Source organism: Populus alba, chromosome 4, assembly GCF_005239225.2.
Source record: "Populus alba chromosome 4, ASM523922v2, whole genome shotgun sequence".
Taxonomy (NCBI): Eukaryota; Viridiplantae; Streptophyta; class Magnoliopsida; order Malpighiales; family Salicaceae; genus Populus; species Populus alba.
Genome location: NC_133287.1, coordinates 14,398,251 through 14,419,013, shown reverse-complemented (window position 1 = coordinate 14,419,013; position 20,763 = coordinate 14,398,251). Strand labels below are relative to the sequence as shown.

The window sequence follows — 20,763 nt, the reverse complement described above, 5'->3', positions numbered from 1 at the left end:
AGAGAGGATAAAAATTATTGGGGTAGATTAAAGGGAAAAAAGGATGGAATATTTGTAATGGATGTTATTTATGATCATTTAGATGATGAAATTTTTTAGCAGTGGTGATGGTGTGTACTATTCAAATATTCAAATCAACATAAAATAATGGTGGACTTTTACAAATCTTAATGTCAAAAACTTTAATTTGAGTAGATGTCTTAGAAAATAATATAAAATTATTTTTGAAATTTCACCTAACAACTTAAACGATCAAATAATCATGAGTTCTAATTTTACAACTTCAATTTGTTTTCTAATTAAAAATTAAATTAACATAAGTTGGTGGTAGGTCATTCTTTGATCAAATGTGTGTGTGTATGCATGTATCAAGTTGTCTCCTTGAACATAACTCTACTGGTAGTTTAGTAGCATACAATATGATGAAAGAGTGAATCAAAAGGATATTTCAAAGGTAACATTCAATTCAAATCTAGATTAATATATAACACGAAAACAATATATATTTTTTAAGCAGACAATTAATTTTTTTTTAATATATTAGAAAACAAAATCTTATACCTAGAGTGACATGATATCAATTAATCATATAAATTTGCAAGTTGTACATAAATCAAGCTTGCAATGTAATAAATCACATCGACATGACCATATTGAAATCAAAATAGTCAACTAGCTTTGAAATGGTCCTAGATATAATAATATCACGATCTTATTTTAATTTCATCCCATGTAAAAAAGGCTAGCCTATTACTACAATCATCATTGACAAATTATTTCTCAAGAGTTTTTTATATAAAAGAAAAAAAATATTATTCAATATGCTTATCATTCCTAACCGCATAATTATTAATAAATGATAGGAAAAAGAATAATTATAAACCCTAAATAATTGTCTCACATGGCATCACAATAACCAAAGTCTTATTTTCTATAGAAAGGGAAAATTATATATATATATATATATATATATATATATATATATTTGCGTTTAGAGAGGAAAAAGATTATATGTTAAAAGAAAGTTGTCACATAGTATTATGCTTACTAGGTAACCTTGACTAATTTATAGATTTTTAAGGTAATGAACTTGTTAAAGTAGAGGAAAAATACTATCATCCTAAAGCATTGTAATTGAGGTAAGCTGCAATGCTATTCTTATCTTCTATTCTTAATATTCTGTTGTACCTAATCTACTAGTATTTTATCTATATGAGTGATAATCAATCTATTGCCATAAGTTAAACCCTGGTTGGTTGGTTGGTTCAAGTTTAACCATTCTAAGATCGGGTTCATCTTTACCCATCTCAATTATTATCTTTTGATAAAAACTAGTGAATTGATATGTTTAAAATTAGTTACTCTTTAATCATGGCCTCTAACTAATAGTCTATCAAGTCATGCTAATAAATAACCAATGACATTATGTTTAGGCTCTTTGAACATAACTCATACCCTAAAACAGCTCCACAAATAATGTTTTATTAAGATTCATCTATCATGTAGTTCCCAATATTCATTTACAATATTTGTTGAATGAATATTGTATGCCATAGTCTTATCCAAATAGTGACCTTTATAAGTTCATCTACTTGGAGGAAGATGTAATGAATTAAAGGTCCTTTGCAAATAAAGTTTTTTAACAATAACCTTTTTGAGATTCATTGTCTTGTAGTGTGCTATTTTAATAATCACCTTTTAATATTCCATTTTATTTAGCTTTTACTTATTCATCTCTAGGCATGCATATATGTGTTTTTTTTTTTATAGGAAAAACCATTACTCCTATTATTTGGTGAATATTGGGTTTAGAGATTCTTAAGCGTATTTTATTACCTAAAAAACAAGAGAAAGGGTGTTGCTCCTTTTAGGGTCTATAAGCTATGGCCCATATAGAGTCCATGTTCCTTGAACACAAAAAGTCAATAACCAATTTTTTTTTTTTTAAAAAAACCCAAGGAAGAGCTATTCCCCTTTAATACCTAAAGTAATGACCCATATAAAGTCTATTTACCATAGATACACAGAGTGAATAACCAAAACAATTTATATATAATTGGAAAACAAAGATTTACTATATTTTTTTGAAAGTTTTAAATATTAGTCCAATGGACCTTTTAGTTGTGGATTAAAAACTAAAGACCCTTGTAAACTTGTTTAAAGATGTAAGATGTATGAGTGAGTGATTTTGATGTTTTTGTTGAAAAACCAAAAGGAATCAACAAAAAATGCCTTGATAGCTTCAAGATTGGGGTCAAAATAGAATGGAATCAAACCATAACAAATGCAAACATGATCAAGGGCATATCAAACATAAGATGAATGCTTGTATGGGTTTTGGCTGAATGTAGTTTTGAAAAAAATATTGGAAAGAAAACTTCTTGCTCCAACTAGACTTAAATACATGGTCTCTTAAAAGATTTAAATTGGTTGGCTTAAGGCTAACTTCTAAAAAAAATATCTTGAGATCGGTAAAATATACATCGTCAATCAACATAAAACAACAAAACATCAATCATAAATGATAAAATAGAAAATAAAAACCAATAAAGAAACCTTTACCAACACCCATAATATTCACATTCTAAGAAATAACAAATAGTTCCAATATGCAACATCTACATCCTCAAATTCTAGTTATACTAAACAACTTATGATAAGTAAGCCGGTGGGCATTATTTAGAAATAAAAATTAGAAACTCAGTCTTTTCTCATATGGCTCACTAGAGGCAATCCTTGTCTTCAACATGTTATCAACATCACAGACAATACACATAAAATACATGTAATGATTTTTCAATCTACATCAATTTCTTATGTCATAATAGTTTAAACAAATCATTAACACACAAAAACTTATAAAACATAAGCACACATCACAAGTTATTTGAACTTGAAAATAGAAGAGAATGAGAAAATAAACATAAATATACCTAAAATAGCAAGGCATAAAGTTGATTAGACTAGGCTGGGTAACTAGAACTCCTAAGGTTGTGGAAGCCTTAACTGAAATCAAAAGGTTTTTACTCCAACACTAAGAACCTAGAAAGAAGATATATAAACCCTCCACCTCTCATTATAGTCTTTAATCGATATAGTTCCTTAAAAAATCACTTCTCTCTATCCCTTGATCTTTTTCTCTTTCTAAGGTTGGCCTATATATAGCTAACAAGTAACCAACTCAATCCCTAGTCTCATAAAAACTAAGCCCTAGGATCAACGGTAGAAAAATCTAGTTGTTTATAGGTTAAAATAAAAATGGTACAAAACCAAAATCTTAGCGGTAAAAATGCAAAGTACACAGACAAACAGAACTCAAGCCAAAGGATATCCTAAAAAAAGACAAGCTACACCCAAGCTAAAAAGGGATGAAACCTAGATCAATTGAGGTGACACCTAAATTAAAAAAAAAATACTTGTGATAAAGCTGGATTCAAGAAAAGACAAGAGGGAGTAGCCGAGTTACAATTTTTTTTGGCTAGGGTTAGTATAAAAGCTCTGAAAGAAGAAAAAGATAAGAAGTGATGTTATAGTTGATCCCAAAATGTGTTTGTGTTTATAATACGATGTACAAGGTATGTTTCAATACGTGTTTGTGTGTGCATGCGAGCAATTAGGTAGGATATTTACAAAAACATTAAAAGGTGTAACTAAATTACTATAGTCATATCCATAAGATGCTATTCACAAAACACTTTTAAATTTATCATTTAAAATTAGATTGTTTTGAAAATTTCACTTCATAATTTTTTTTTTAGATTATATACAAGTCTAATGGATTTTTTTTTTTTTTTTCATTTCAACCTTCAACATCACTTCTATTCAAAGTGGAGCTTTATAATTTTTTTTTTTCCAATTTGGTTTCTATTAATTTATCCTGATTTCATGGCTCAAGCTGTGAGTTTTACAAGTTAATTCAAGTTGGATCAAGTTATCTTTTTAGGATGTTTATTCTAATTGATTTTTTTATGATATCATTTTTCAACACTAATTTGGTTGGAAATTGGGTTTTGTATTTTTTTTTAATTTATTTTTAATAAGGTTATCTCGATCTCATAACCTGGATCATGAGTTTGGCAAGTTGCTTTAGCTTGACTTAGTTTATTTTTTTGGTAATTTTTAATTAATTTTTTTCAATTTCACCCTCTAACAACCCGATATTTTTTTATTTAGCTTTGGTTTTTCAACCTTTAATATTAGGTTGTTTAGGAATTCAACTATATATTATTTTATAGTGTCCTTTTTATAGAGTTATCTATGTCTCATGGATTTAGTTTTTTTCCTCGATTTTAAACTTCAACGTTGAACTTGTTAGAAATGGAAGCTTCAAAATCTTTTTACTTGATTATTATGAAGTTATCATAGTCTTATGACTTAGGTCACGAGTTTAACAAGTTAACCGCAGTTGACTTAGGTTGCTTTTTTTTTTTTAAAAAAAATTTATGCTTCAATATTGGGATTGATTGAAATTTAAGTTTTATAGTTTTTTTTTTATTGCTTTCTATGGGGTTATCTCGATCTCATTACCTGAGTCATGAGTTAGGTAGGTTGACCTGGGTTAACTTACAATGTTTTTTTGTCTTTCTTTTTCAATTTCATCCTTAACAATTGGGTTGGTTAATTAGGAATTAATCTTCATAATTCATTTTTATTTGCTTTAGGATTATTATGGTCTCATAACCCAGGTCACAAATTTGACAAGTTAACTTGATTGATTCAATATGTAATCGTGTCAATATTTAAAAACAAATATAATGTAATATGTCACTATATATATCAATGTTTAAAAATATATAATTTAATATGTATTATATTTTAAGTTAATGATTAATTTTTTTTATTATTAAAAATCACATTCACAATGCTTGAATATTTTTTTATGTAAAAAAAAAATCTAACTCACACCACAACACGAGCCAATATAATCTAGTAAACTCTAAAGTTAGTCATCCTAGGGTTTCCTTTTTAATTTTTCTTCCTTTTTTAAAATTTTTTTTTTAACTTTTTTCTATTATTTTTTTATTTATTTTAAGGGATAAAATTTGGATGATGATAGCAAGATTAAAAGACTCTCGAAAGCAATGATCTCTTGATAAATAATAGAAACAAACATTCTGAGTATTATCAATTTTGTCGCATTTGATGCACTTGTTTTTGTAATATATTTTGGGAATGAAGATATCAAAACATAGTTAAGAAAGGCTTGTGGTGATTTTTGATTATTTTAACAATTAATCAGGTCTTTTCCTTTTACTTCATCATTATATAAAAAATTAATAATTCTCTTTGATCCATATTTTATCATTTTTTTTTCTATATTGGTGCCATAAAATCCACAATAAGATCGAACTTGATTGTCACCATAGAGAAATAAAACCTTTACAAATTCGTTGTAATTGCCAAAGTATATAATTTAGTTTGCTAGGATCACATCAACATACAAGTGCTCTCTTTAAACTCAACCTAAATTTGAAATATTCCTGCATTCATTATGTTTAGTGTTGATTAATGACATTGTTTTTCTTTCGTGGGTAGTGTTGTTAATCTGACAAACAGATTAATGTCATGTAAATTTGATAAAAAATATATAGCAAGGAAAAAAATATTAATACTATGCATAATGGGCCATATCAATATAAAAATAAGAAACAATAAGCGAAAAGATAACTTTTTTTTTCCCCTTAATATTTGAATTTGTTTCATAAAAATAAATATAGGGCATCTTTTTTTTTTTTTTTTTTTAAAAAAAAACTATTGTCATAGTTTTGTTTCTATAATCCTATTCTTTGAGAACTATTTATAACTGCAGTGTCATCTCAATTGTTTTGATTTATTTTTTTATAACACTTATATCTATTTTCTCATTGGTCTTTGCTATTATCCAGGAAAAAAAGGAAATATTTATTTTATCTTGTATTTTCAAGTTTGTAAATGTCATTTTTTGCTGGTATGATTTCATGTCTTGGGCTGCGTATGATATATTTCCTTTAACAATACTAAATAAAGTAATATTGAAAAACAATTAAAAGAAAAGAAAACCAATCACATATTCGCATAACTCTATTTAGGATTTAGGAACATAACCAAACTCTCAAATTACAATTCCTTGAATCTTTAAGAGGAGATGGTGTCAATACTTTTTAAAATTTTAGAAACCTACTGATGTTTCTCTCTACCAGGTTTCTTAGACAGAAGTAGCAGTGAAGAGGACGCCTCCATTTCTGTAACACGCCCTCGCAACTTTTCACGAAGCTCCTCCAGTTCTCCCTTCATCTTCCGAAGTTCATCAAGATTTAGCTCACCAATAAGTTTGGGTTCCGAACCCTTTAATTTCATTGCCTTCTCTAGCAGTTCCCCCCTCTTTCTTTCATAATGAAGTTTCCTGAGAATATCATTGAGTTGACTATTAAGCTTCTCCAATCTGGCCTCCTGTTGAGAATCAACAAGGCTACCAGCCGAAGCTTTTGGTTTCTTATCTTGATTTAGAAACCTCTGAGCCACAAACTCGACATTGGGGTGGCCAAATGAAAATGGTTTCCCCCCGGGAGAGAAGACGATGATGGCGATTTGCACGCCACACAAGGTAGCAAGCTCGTTGGCTTTCTTGAAAACCCCTGTTCGGCGCTTTGAGAAAGTCACTTGCCGAGAGTTGCTATCTTTCACCATCTCCATCTCTATCTTTCGCCTGCCCATTTTTTACTCTTTTCTACTACGAATCTTGCTATAGAGAGATATGAGTTGCTTGTGGTGTGAATGAATATAAATAGTGGAGAACTTAGGCGTGTTGAAAAATGACTTGGACTTGCCTATAAATAGGTTTAGTATTAGTAACATGGGATTTTTTTTCCTTCCAAGAGATTTTTTTCATGGTTTTCTTCTTTCTATTATAGTAATTTCTTAAAAATGATTTCTTATTTTAGCGGCAACTACCATTATGAAGCTTTACCACTTTTGGTTGGCATGTTTTAATTCTTATCCAACCGTATCAGATTTTGAAAATTAAAGAAATTGAACTAATCTTACATAAAAAAAATAATTAGTTCATTTTTATGCTGTATGGTGAAGTTATTATAGATCTCTTTTTTTTTTTTTTTTTCTTTTCTCTCCAAGGAAAATAATATTCATATCATTAAATCATACTGAAATCCATACAAGATATGTCAATAGATTTGTTGTTTCTTTCTCATAATGGTTTATAGTATAATTCTTGATGATAACTTTATTTGGTAATAGGCTCCTATTATGGAATATATATTATATAATTTGTATGATTTATCTTGTAAACAATGTACGTAGATGGTTCAAGTATTATCATATTGCCATATAGTTTCAAATATCAAGAACCTACATGATGTAGTCTTTAGATTGAAGTATAGTTTAATTTTAAAAGATGTTTGGGAAAAAATTGAAAGTTTGAATTTCATTTAAATTGTTAGGAATGAAAAAAGAGAGTCAATAATGTAAAAACAAAAATTAAACATTTAGTTCTATGAAAAAGGAAAAGTGAGCAGAAATTCCAAAATTAATCATTTTTTTTTAATATGAGGACTAATATTTAGTTTTAATAAAGTTATTTATTGTGAGAGAATTCAATTTTCGAGTGGCAAGAACAGGATTTGATGTTTTTAATGAAATTTCATTAAAAATCACGATGCTCAATAATTGTAATGGTATTGGATCCTAGTAATTACCGTAGCAAACTAGATATACGTACCATCAAAATATGGAATGTTGAGACATTTTACTAGTAATTATTATTGCTAAAAAGTTGTTTAGAATTCTTGGAATTTAACTCAATTCTTAGTTTGGAATCTTTTTAAGGAAATTGATTTGAATTCTTAATAGAATTTAATTGCTAAAAAAATGACCAAAAACAATTTAGAGAGGAGACCCTCTTGTATATGCTACGGTAATTCCCATTAAATTGATATTAGAAACAATATTTTAAAAGTACTCTTGAAACCTTATTTTTTGAAGCCCCGGCCGGCAGTCACTTTCCTTCTCTCTCTTTTTTTTCCTGGGAGGAGCAACTTGCAGAAAACATTATCAAATGTGCCGTTGAAGAGTCCATTGTAGCCCTTGCGACAAGCATTTCATTTTTGTTTCACTCACCTTCCAAATTCTTCCATCTTTTCTTCCTTATGGCACATCCCATGTGGGACCTCCACACATGAGATGCAAGAAGCTGCATTTTATGAGTCATTATTACATGATGTATTTGCTGATAGAAAAATCACATTCAACTATACTGTCACAATACTACTTAAGACTTAAGTTAGAATTTTTTTTTTTTCTTATGACTAATGACAATAACAACTTGTTGTTAATCCATGCATTTACATAGGCTATAACCATTGTTAAAAAAAGCTTATTTATTTATTTATTTATTAAATTTGATAGTTGAGTTGAGTTTCATTTAAAAGTATTAATTTTTGTGGTGATGACTTGTTCTCAGCTTTATATTTCACTTTATATTCTCATCATTTATGGTTGTCAAGTGGCTTGGGTTCCAAGATCTTGGTTAGGCTATTAACCCTCTTGGAAACTCTAGTATCATAATAAATATGACAATTGAATTTGGGTTCTATTTAAAAGATCTAATTAAGCATTGCGGTGGGAAGTTCACTCTCAACTATATATATTACTATTCTATTGTTTATTTATTCAATGTGGGAAATGGTCTAACATTCATTACAAATATTACAAGTATTGTCATGAAAGGACATCAAATGATGATATTTGAAAAAAAAAATAGAAGAAAAAAAGTTGTTGCCTAGTATTATAATAATTATGAAACCAAAATAATTCATATGTTCAAAGATCAAGGGTAAGGGGTTGGATATATGAAGAGTACCAGATACAATTACTCAATAGTATCCTATCTAAGATATTTTACATTTCTTACAAGTCAAAACATATATTTTTTGTTGAACTATTTAAGCATGTTGAGTGTTTAAGGGAAAGGATAAGAGGATAAAGTGAAAAAATAAAGGATGTACCCATATATTTTTGAGGTACCTATTATGCATGGATCAAGCATATATGCTTGCAAATGATAATGGTTTATAACTAAGGAAATAATAAACAAGTATCTCAAATAAAATAATAAATGAATAAGATAAATGATTAATGTTTTACAAATATTTGGATTTTTTTTAATAAAAAACTAAAAATAAAAATAGAAACTTGTTCATTTAAGGTGTTAGGAACCTAGCGAAACAAGTACACAACTCAAAAGTGGTGACAGCATGTGAATGCACCATCACTTAATTATCTGTTGGTAAAACCGTCAGTAAAATGCTCTAAGAAATAGAATCTCTCATTTCACAACAGACGAGCTTCTTCTTCTTCTTCTTAGATTTTTTTTAATTAACATACTTTATGAATTTGTTTTTTCTTTTTCTTAACTTCACTTGCAACTGCATTAAGGTAATATTTTTTTTTTTGTGTTTTTTTCATTATATTTGTTTATTTTATTTTATTTTTAAAATTTTAAATTTTTAATAATTGTATGAATGTTGTTGTAAGATTTTTTTTTTTCATATGAGATCAATGTTGTTACTGTTTTATTTTTTTGTGTTATTTATTTGCTGTAAATTTTTTGAATTGATTTTCTTCTTCTTTTTTTCCAAGCAACTCAATTCTGAGTATTATGGAGTATTGATTTATATTAATTTAATTATTTTTGTTAAATAGATTTTTTAAAATATATTTTTAAATAATCATTGATGGAATTACATATGGTATTTTTTTTTATATGACAATTTTTCCAAGGAAAATACTGACGGAATGAAGCGGGAATTATTTTTTTTGGCGCGCATTTTCCTTCTGTAAAACCATCAGTGTTTTAATTTTTTTTACCAACAAAGTTATCGACAAATGATGGAATTACCGATGAATATTATTCCGACGAACATATTCCGCTAGTGAATTAGTTGGTAAAATTTTCACCAACAAAATGGTAATTTCACACCGACGAAAAAATTCTATAGATGAAACTATTATATGTTGTAGTGTTTTAATTAATTTTTTTCATAAAAACAGCAGATGAAATGATCATCATAATAAAACTAAAGGTAACTAAATAGAAAATTTTAAAGGAAAGTATTAGAAATTATCGGTCTCAATAAAACCAAAACCAATCATCACCTTGTCTTCACAGGGATAATACGTATCCATAATTTTTCAACTGTTTTTGGTTTTTTTTTTTCATTTTTGTGACAAAAATATATGTTTGAATAAATTCCATTGGTCAATCACAGTTGTTCATTAATTACTATATGCTCTTTTTTTTTTTTTTTATTACAAAAATGAGATTCGAACTTGAAATATTGTAGAAATAGGAGCAAATTAATTTTGGTACAACTCATTAACATATCTTAAAACATATATAATGAGGTTAATGAAATATATTAAAACATATCACAGTTGTGTCGCGGCCATGAACTTTATGCTTGTTTTTCAAAAGAGAGAGTAGCCATTTTCTTTGTCTTAAACTATTGAGGCAAAAAGAGACATAAAAAGATTAATGGAAAGTTATTTTATGCTCAGAAGCGAACTCTTGAAAGCTAGAATTATTTTATGCCCATAAGCATCCTCAAGAAAAAAATTGAGAAAGAACTAGCCCCATTCGCATTAGAGCTGGCAAAATGGAATATTATTATTAGTTGCATGGCCAGTATGAGCTTGGAAAGATGACGAAGATGCACCTCCATTTCTTCTGAGCTCATTAATTATTTTTTTGTGCAAATTCTTATGAAACTCTTCTAGCATCACACTCATTTGCTTGAGCTCTTGCAGGCTAAGCTCATCAATGGGAGCTTCCCACCAACCTTGGCCTGATTTCCCACTTGTCCCTTCCTTTAGCAGCTTTCCTCGGTCTCTCTCAGCTTCCATCTCACTAAGTAGTTCATTGTGTTGCTGGTTTAGGTCGTTAATTCTCACCTTTCTGTGAGCCTCGACAAGAGGGTGGGTGTTATCATTTGGTGCTATGTTCTGTCCAAGAAAGCGATTTGCAACAGATTCTATGGATGGATGGCCGAAGGAGAAAGCCTTGCCGGCTGGTGAGAGCACTAGCACCGCAACCTCAGCACCGCATAGAGTCACCAACTCGCTTGCCTTTTTGTAGATCCCAGATCGACGTTTCGAGAATGTGATGAGCCTGTCATCTTCGTTTTCTATCCTTTTTATTGCGATCTTTTGCCTGCCTCTGGTTTGCTTGCCTTCCATTAATAAGATAAAAAAAATATAAAAAGTCTTGGAAAAAATAAAAAGAGATATGATGATATTATGATAGTTTTCTTATTGTTGGTATTTGTAAATTTGAGGAGCATTTATAGGAGAAAAAAAATCTCCATTGATTAATTGGTATGGCCATCAAAAAAACCTTTCTAAGTTGGCTTTTTTTTCCATTAAATTATTTTTGGATTGCATCTTAAATCTTTGTTTCATCAGAAAGGAATATTTTGCATCAATCTTGTATCTCACACTATGAATATTATTACTGTTATTTATTTGTCCTGTTTCGTTTTATGATAATCCACCTGACATCGATTGGTCATTGATGCTTTATTCCCACAAATAAAAAATAAATTATTTACTTATATATATATATATATATATATATAATAAGTAAATAATTATATATATATATAATAAGTAAATAATTTATTTTTTATTTGTATACACACACACATGATTACTTTGAATTCATAATAATTTTATTATTATCATCATATCGTAAAAATTAAAAACATTAATATTTTTTAAAAACATTGAATATATAACATATTCAATGTATCACTTGATATTGATACAAACGGTCTCCAAAATGTGATTTTCCCCATTATTTTCTATTGTCTTAACCAAATATAGGAGAAGATTCATGATATATATTCAGGCTAGTTAATTGCATCCAATTAATTACAACTTTCTTTACCTTTTTAAATTCCGTGCAATCAAAGATTAAAAAAAAATGGAAAAAAGAAGTCTTTCCTAATTAAGAAAACGCTTATTCCTTTTACGTTTCAAAACTTCTAATTAAATATTTCTTTCCTTGTGTCCTTCTTATCCCCTCTCTCTTTCAAAATTTCTCCAATGTAGATCAACTTCTCCATGAATTCAATGGCAGATGTCGTAAGAATCTTTTTTTTTTTTTTGAAATCTGAGAAAGAGTTGGAAATCCAAATATAAAAAAATATTGTATGAAATTTAAATTTCTTTAAAGAAACCACCCTAGTAAAAAGACAAGCAACAAAAACAAAAACTCTGAAAAGGAAGGGAACAAATAATCAATTATGATAAAGGTTATTAATTTTGTTTTATTCTGACTAGAATGACCAATATATCTTATATTATTTTTAAAAACAAAATAAGATGGAATAAATTTCATCTTATTTAAGATTATTTTAGAATGTATATATAAAAAATATTATAAGCAGTCTCCAACAAATAAGCCTTCTGCCATCAGAACTCTTCTCTTCCTCTCCCAAATGGACTCTGTTATTGCTGCTACTGATTTCTCCCTCCAAATCGGCATTGCAGACCAGACGGCTGGCCACCCATAAGCTGTTGCCGGTGGTGTCCTTCCACAGCAGCAACCTCTTTCACATGCATGCAAAACACATCAATGATTCTTCTTATCATGTTTTTGTCTCTCCTCTTCATATTATGGGAACACCAACTATAGTTATAGTTACTTTGTCCAACACTCAACAAGTTATTTCATTGAAACTTACGAGCACAAATTATCATTTTTGACAAATGCAGATGAAGTCACATCTTCTTGGTCAAGGTGTTTTTCACTTTCTTGATGGATTCGTGCCATGTCCTCTCTCTCATGTTTCTGACAATTCTACCATTTTCTTTTTGACAATCAACCTTTCTTTTCATCATTGGATGCAACATGATCAACTTATTTTGAGCGGATTACTATCCTCTCTCTCTATGAATGTGTTGCACCTTATGGTCGTTTTTTGTATCTTGCATTATGTTTGGCGCACTCTTGAAAAAGCTATCACATCTCCATCTAACTCTTGCATTATGCATCTCCATAATGCATCGGTTACTATATATATGCAACAAGCAAAATTGTTATTTGACGAATTGGTGTTGTTGGCCCTATTTCTCTTGAAGACTTTAATCTATATGTGTTTCGTGGTCTTCGTGGTAAGTTCAAAGACTTGGTAACTAGCCTTGTAACCAAGGCAAAACTGTTGTCATATGCTGACCTTCACAACCACCTCTTTACCCATGAATTTCTGCATAAGACTTCCCTTCAATCGACGGATGGAAGCTCACCTCTACTGTCGCAGCCACCACTATTGCCAATACCTTATGATCATCTCACCACATCTCAACACAACTCTAATTTTAGTCATAATAGGGGTCGTTCTCGTGGTAACTAGCATCCCAATAGCAACCATTACAATCATTAGAACATTCCTTGCCATATCATATATTGGACATACCACGTTACATTTCTCAAAATGCATTTTTAAATTATCTAATGTTCTTCGTGAGCCTCATATTACCAAACCACTACTTTATGTTCAAAAATTTTGTCGTGATGATAATGTTTATTTTAAATTTCATGCATCTATATTTTATTTCAAGGATCTCATCACCAAGAAAGTGCTCCTTTCCGATCAGAGTAATGATGGTCTATATGTCCTATTTGAGTCTTCTGCCACGTCAATCTTTAAGCCTATTAGTCTCCTTGCATCTCCACGATTGCTAATCTGTGAAATCGTCAATTGGGTTATCCTACTTCCTGCATTTTAAATTTGTTAGTTTCCAAAAATAAAATAATTTGTACTTCTAGAAGCTTTCTTGCTCAATGTCAAACTTGTCCGCTAGGCAAGTCGTTGCATCTATCATTGAGACCTACAAGCCACAAAACTACTCCACCACTTTATTTAATATTTAGTGATATTTGGGACCCTACTTTTATGCTTTCTTCTATTGTTTTTTGTTATTTTGTTATCTTTATTGATGCGCATACCAAACATATATATATATATATATATATATATATGTTATTATCCTTTTTGTTACAAAATCTGATGTGTTTTCTATTTTTCATCGTTTTCAAACACTTATTGAGTGTCAGTTTTCACGTAGAATTAAATTTGTTCAAACTAATTGAGTTGGTGAATATCGTAATGTAAATCAGTTCTTTCAGACTATTGGTATTCATCACATGTTAATTTATCCTTATACCCATGAATAAAATGGCACAATTGAGCATCACCATTGGCACATTGTCGAAACCAACCTTACCCTCTTAGTACAATGTAGGGCACCATTATGATTTTGGAAACTATACATTTGAATCATTGCTATATCTTATTAATCACATGCCTACTCTTGTCCTCTAAAATAAATCTTCATATCTGTTTCATTGTACTCCTGATTATGATTTTCTATGTACTTTTAGGTGTCTTTGTTTTTCATTTTTTGCATCCATATCATGCTCATAAGTTGGATTTTTGTTCATCTCCATATGTGTTCTTAGGATATAGTTTTTCTCATCTTGGTTATCGCTATCTTGATTTAGTATCTCAACATATTTATGTCTCTTGTCATGTCTGTTTTCATAAAGATGTGTTTCCTTTTGCAAATTCTGAACAACTAACACAATAACCATTCACCTCCACACAACCTACACAACTCCCAACCTTGACTCCTTCTCAAAACTTTCAGCCTACTACCCCATAAATTCACTAAACTAACACCCTTGACTTGCCACCTATAGAACCCCTTCCAATCCACCACTTACCCACCAGGTTTGCAACCATTTCATCGCCACCTAGCCTTGCCATATTGTCACCATCTGCTTGTTTTTCTAATGATCATTATGTAGGAACAAGTTCTCCTCCTATAGAAGTTCATGCTTCAAGGTCTGCTACTGTAGAGAAAACTAGTTTTGTAGCAGGCTCTCTAATATCTGTTGTGTGATCCAGCCCCACGACAGGTTCCCCAGCTGATCTGCATCTATGTGTCAATCTCTCCTCGTATCCTCTCTAGTAGCTCACAAGTACAGGTTCTTCTCTCCCTTGACCTGTCACTCATTAGCATCATATGGTACTCCGTCCTCGGCAACCAAAAACAACATTATTAATAGCGTCTGCAACCACCATTAATGCTTCAATATATTGGGCAGTGTCTCATTTTACCTATAAACCCACCATTGCTTTTTCTGATGTTGACAGGTATGAGGCTTGGCATGGTGTTATGTACGAGAAAATTTAGGCCTTGCGCTCTAATGACACTTGGACCTTGGTTCCCTTTCATCATTCGATGAATGTTGTTGGCAATCAGTGGGTGTATAGGATAAAGCATCGGGTTGATGGCAATATTAAGAGGTACAAGGTGCACCTAGTTGCTAGAGGTTTTACTCAGCAAGAAGGTATTGATTACTCTGAAACTTTCATTCTTATTATCAGGCAGGCAACTGTCAGATTAGTCTTTTTTATTGTGGTTTCTCATGATTGGAAGATTCATCAGCTTGATATCAATAATGCATTTTTCAATGGTGTTCTTGATAAAGAGGTTTACATGAAACAACCTTCGGGTTTTGTTGACTTTGTCCTTCCCTTTCATGTGTGTAGATTGCATAAGTCTCTAAATGGTTTAAAACAAGCTTCGCGGGCTTGGTATAGTTGTTTGAGTGACCTTTTGTTTTTTATTGGTTTTTACCTTTGACATCTTTACTTGGGCTGGTATAATCTCTTGCAAACTTGTTGATACTCCTATCTCTACCTCCAAAGTTATCATATTGTTAGATTTTTTTTTTTCTAATCCTATATGATTTTGTCAAATCGTGAGTTCATCAAATCATAGGTGCTATTCAATATTTCACATATACGAGACCAAATATCTATTTTGCTGTTAACAGAGTCTATCAGTTTATGCATGCCCCTACAAATTCTTATTAGGTTGTCGTTAAACGCATTTTATGTTACCTTTAAGGTACGACAACCTCTGGCTTACATATTACTTGTAGTTCTTCTTTTGTGTTACATGGATTTACGAATATAAATTGGGCAGGTAGTATTGATGATTGTATATCTACAGGTGGTTATTTTTTTTTCTTTGGTTAGACACCGATTTGATGGAAGTCAGGTAAGCAATATACAATTGCTCGCTTCTCTACTGAAGCTGAGTATCAAGGATTAGCAGACGACATTATTGAAGTTATTTGGCTTCAATATTTATTGACAAATCTCAAGATCTCTTTTGTTTCTGCTCCTACCATTTTGTATGATAATCTTAGTGCTACTTATTTATCTGTAAATCCTACTTTTCATGCTCGTACAAAACATGTTAAGGTTGATTATCATTTTGTATGAGATAGGGTTCTGAAGAAGGAGATTCAGATTTGTTTCATCTCCTCCTAGGATCAATTTGTAGATGTTTTCACTAAGCTACTTCTTACTGCTTTTTGCTTCAAACTTCAGGTCAATCCTTTACCCTCGGCTTGAGGGGGCATATTATAGAATGATAAAGTGACCCACACTAGTAAACATAGTAGCTTCAGTTCCTATCACCAGATCAGTTAGAGACAAAAGTACACATGTCGTTTAAAAATACATAACTCAATCTACAAAACTTTTACTCACCTCTTATGGATGGAACTCACGTCCGGTTCACCAATTCAACCGAACCGGAAAATACCATTTCATATAAACCGAAACCGAACCAAAAATTGATTCAAACCGAACCGGTTTTGTTCGGTTCGGGTCGGTTTTTTAGCCTTGAAACTAATTAAGTATGAATCACCAATCATTTTGGAATCATATTCAAAAAATCCTTGTGAAAACTTTGAATCCAATGAGATCAATTGAATCAAAATCACTGGTGGGGATAGAGGGACAGCAGCTCGAAAGGTTTTGGGGGGAGAGAGAGTGGGGAGGGAGGGGTTGCTGAGTCCAAGTTTTTGGGAAAGGGAAGAGTGGGCTGGAAAAGTTACGGAAAAGGGAAAGAGGGTGAGTGGGGTGGAAAATGGGGAAGGGAATTTGGGGAAAATTTTATTTTGTTTTAGATTTAATTAAACCGGTTCGGTTTGGTCCGGTTTACATGAAAACCGGATTTTTTTAAAAAATCGGTTTATTCGGTTTTTTTTCGGTTCGTTTTTTCGGTTAATTTTTTCTCGGTTTTCTCGGTTTAATTTGAACACCCCTAGATGGAAATCCCACCAAGTGAAATCCATCCATGCTTACATATTGTAAAGTAATCAATTATGTATTTTGGATTTGAACTACTGTAGTTATTAAATTTTATGGGGATTAACCCACACAAAGAAAAATATTATCTTTTCTTTTTAAGTTGAAGTATTTAAATCAAAAATATTTTTTTTATTTCACATTAGAAAAATACTCTTTTTTTCCTTGTGAACATAGAGTTTATACACTAATAGACTCCCAATTTCATATTAAAAAAATAAAAGTTTCTTCTAATGATTATATAATGAATTTTGATATGACCAACTAGGAAAGATTAATATACTTGTGAGCATAAGGTTAGGCTGAGTAGTAGAAAAACCTCTTATTGCCCCCAAGTGCGTGTGGCAACAACTATGTTTTCACTATTAATTAATTAATTAATTTTTGTTTGTTAAGAAAATGTAATTTTTCATCCAAATGGAAATGTTCATGTCATGGACATGCTATAAAAATATTTGAACCTAGTTGTATATATAAAAGATTAATTTTTTTTTGAATGAGTGAATGTTGCAAAGATGTTGGGAAGTGAAAAAAATAAAAAATTTATTAGGGTCATAAATTGATTAAATTGGTCAAGCAAAATTCACTGGGAGTCGATTAAAATTAATTTCTTTCTTTTTTATTTTTTTTAGTTTCAATTTTAACTTTTTTTCCCCCCCCCCCTTAAATTCATACTCATATTTTTCTTAAAAGTCATCCTGGTTTTCTCTATAATTACCAAGCCAATTGAATCAAGTTAAGACAAATCTCACTTGAGTTAATAAGCAAGGAGTCGATTAAGAAGCGTTTTTTTTTTTTTATCAATATCATCCTTATATTTTTTTTTATTTGTTGGTCATGTTATCTTTAGAAATATCAAATTGCCTAGGTTACATTGAAACAACTCTTCACATGGTTTATTTTAAACTAGGCTAAATAAGAAGTTGGGTGGAGAGGTTTCTTATGTAAATTTCATCATTTGACTTTTCTTTACCGGAACACCTTTAGACAAATCAAGTCAACTGGGTCATGTTGGACAACTTCCACATCATTATTTTTTTACTTGTCGGCCAAGTTATCATTGAACATGCTAAATTGACTAGGTCACATTGAAACAACTTACACACGATTTATTTTTAAACTCAGGCTAAATAAGAAGTTGGGTTGAGAGGTTTCTTATATCAATTTCATCATTTGACTTTTTTTTACTAGGATATCTTTGAACCCATCAAGTTAACTGGGTCGTGTTAGGACAACTTTTACATCATTGAATTTTAAACTCGAGCTAAGTAAGGAGTCGGATTAAAAGGTTTCAAGGTTGACATGTAAGTTATATTTAATAAAAATATCAAATAATTTTATATGGCATGAATATTTTTTATTATGTTCAAGAACTTCTTGATTTGACCACTAGCATAGTGTGTGACTATACATTAGTTTACTACTAAAAAAACTATTGCCTTTGATGGGGATGTTGCTGGATGGTGTAGGTTTTTAAAATTGTAAGGATATTAATGAATTTCAAGTCATGTTGGAGCCGTGTTTCAAGTAGAATAGAGTAGTATCCATGACGAACTCAAAACATGATTTTTGCTTTTAGGTTTTATCCAAATATAATCAAGTTAAATGTTCTCATCCATTCAATGAATTTTCAGTATTCATGGCGCATTTGATATAGGGAAAAAAAATAAGTGTGGGGTCATGGAGAACTTTTGTAGGGTAATAATTGTAAATTTCAAAAAATAAAAATAAAAATTAAAAGGAAAAAAAAAGTCAGTTCACTTTGAATTTGATTTCAAATTAGAACCTGAAAATTGGAGAAGATAGTGACTAGTCAAATAAATAAGAGAATCAAAAGGCAAGCCTCCTTGTTATATTCTTGAAACTATTAGATTCACATTGACCTGACAATTTTTCAGGTGGAAATGATTTTGGCTACCATGGTATACAAAAAAAAAAAAAAAAAAGGTGGAGAATGATAGGTTACCTGGTGCCAAATAGCCAATGGTGCCTTCAAAAGCTGATGATGAGGAAAGGCTGTTCTTCCGGCAGATGAACGCCCAGAATTCAAGCTGTTCCACAGTCGCTCACATGGGCCACCCAATCTCAATCCAACAGAATGTTAGAGGGCTTCAAGTCACAGTGTACGATTAAAACGATTGGAAAGTCAAAACCAGAATGCAAGTCCTCTAGAGCACTTGCAATTGAAACACAAACATTGATTCTCTCATACCTTGACTGATCAACCAGAGGGTCACGTATGATGCTCTTCAAGATTCTGCGTGTATTCCAGAACTAAAACCAGAACGTATGATGCTCTTCAAGCTCCCATTCTGCGTGTATTCAGAACTAAAACCTTCAGTCATACTAAGTTTCAATCCTCTTGTTGTTTTATCTTTTTGGCAATGTTGGAAGTGGAATACGGCTAGAACTAAAACTAACCACTAGTGCAGGGAGGATCAATGCCGTCTTCAAGAATTCTTCTTACTGCAGGACTTCAAAGATTTGGTTCCACACAGAGCAGGATTTCCAACCAAACTAGATGAGCTGATGTTTTTTTGCATAAACCAGACTCAGGAACGCGGCCTTCAAGATGATTGAAAGACAGTTTAAGATGTTTCAAACTCAAAAGATTTCCAAAGCTACAAGGAATTATGCCCTCCAACTGATTTTTAGAAAGGTCCAGGGTGCTTAGATGCTTCAGTTCTGCCAACTTTTCGAGAATCTGACCATTCAAATCATTCCTGGAAAGGTTCGTGAGAGTTAGCATGCTCATTTGAACCAAAGCTTCAGCTGGAATTGAGCCAGAGAGCTTGTTTCCTAAAAGATCAAGAGAGAACAAATTTCTGCAGCCTGCAAGTGTTTTAGGAATGATTCCTGAAAGATTGTTTGTTTGAAAGATCAATAGCCTGTGCTGCTATCCCAAACATTCTAAGAGAGTTGTTGACAAATTTTACGGAAATATTTTGCGGTGCTTTTTTCATCTTTGCCATTCACAAACAGATTCCAGGGATTGACCCCTGTAAGTTGGTTGTTGAGAGAGATCAGGAGCATCTAGTCGATTGAGAATGTCCCTATACTTGTCAGTTGGAATACACCAACGCATTAAAGTACGTTTTTCCGATGGAGATCCAAGAACCGAAAGGCATTTCCAGTTTTTGAGACACGGAAGTAAGTAAATTGATTACCTGCGAACTCTGTGTGAGGCTCCAAAGCCGGAGAACAGTGTTGGACGTGCCAGTTAAAAATTGTTTCATCATGTATTGGACCTTCTAAAGCATTGGATGCTTTCAGAAAATAATGGAAGGATTTCGCTAATATTCGAAAGAGTGCATAAAGCCGCAATGCGATAAGCTCTAACACACTAGAATCCCGTTCAAGTTTGGGTATCGAACAATTTCCTAAAAAAAGATGTTAAGGGGATTGCCGTGTCGGTCATGGTGCGATTTAATTTTCTGTGGAAAAGAGGGGCGGCCCCTCTTCTCTCTCATTCATAAGGGGGCTCGAGACTCGATGGGTTCTCTAGAAAGCTTGGATAGACTCTGGGTGTGAATAATAT

General features: G+C 31.3%; 2 protein-coding genes across 2 annotated transcripts; both read right to left on the bottom strand.

Moving 5' to 3' along the window:
- Positions 1–6,156: 6,156 nt before the first annotated feature.
- On the bottom strand, positions 6,157–6,693 carry LOC118050864 (agamous-like MADS-box protein AGL29). Its single transcript, XM_035061341.1, has one exon. It carries the CDS (start codon positions 6,691–6,693, stop codon positions 6,157–6,159), a length of 537 nt encoding a protein of 178 aa, XP_034917232.1.
- Positions 6,694–10,635: 3,942 nt separating this feature from the next.
- Positions 10,636–11,229, bottom strand: LOC118050820 (agamous-like MADS-box protein AGL62). Its single transcript, XM_035061299.1, has one exon. The coding sequence runs from the start codon at positions 11,227–11,229 to the stop codon at positions 10,636–10,638; it is 594 nt and encodes a 197-aa protein (XP_034917190.1).
- Between the last annotated feature and the right edge of the window lie 9,534 nt (positions 11,230–20,763).

What these genes read in the sequence shown, in the direction of transcription:
- LOC118050820 (XM_035061299.1), bottom strand. Translation starts at nt 11,229, where the DNA reads ATGGAAGGCAAGCAAACCAGAGGCAGGCAAAAGATCGCAATAAAAAGG.
- LOC118050864 (XM_035061341.1), bottom strand. Translation starts at nt 6,693, where the DNA reads ATGGGCAGGCGAAAGATAGAGATGGAGATGGTGAAAGATAGCAACTCT.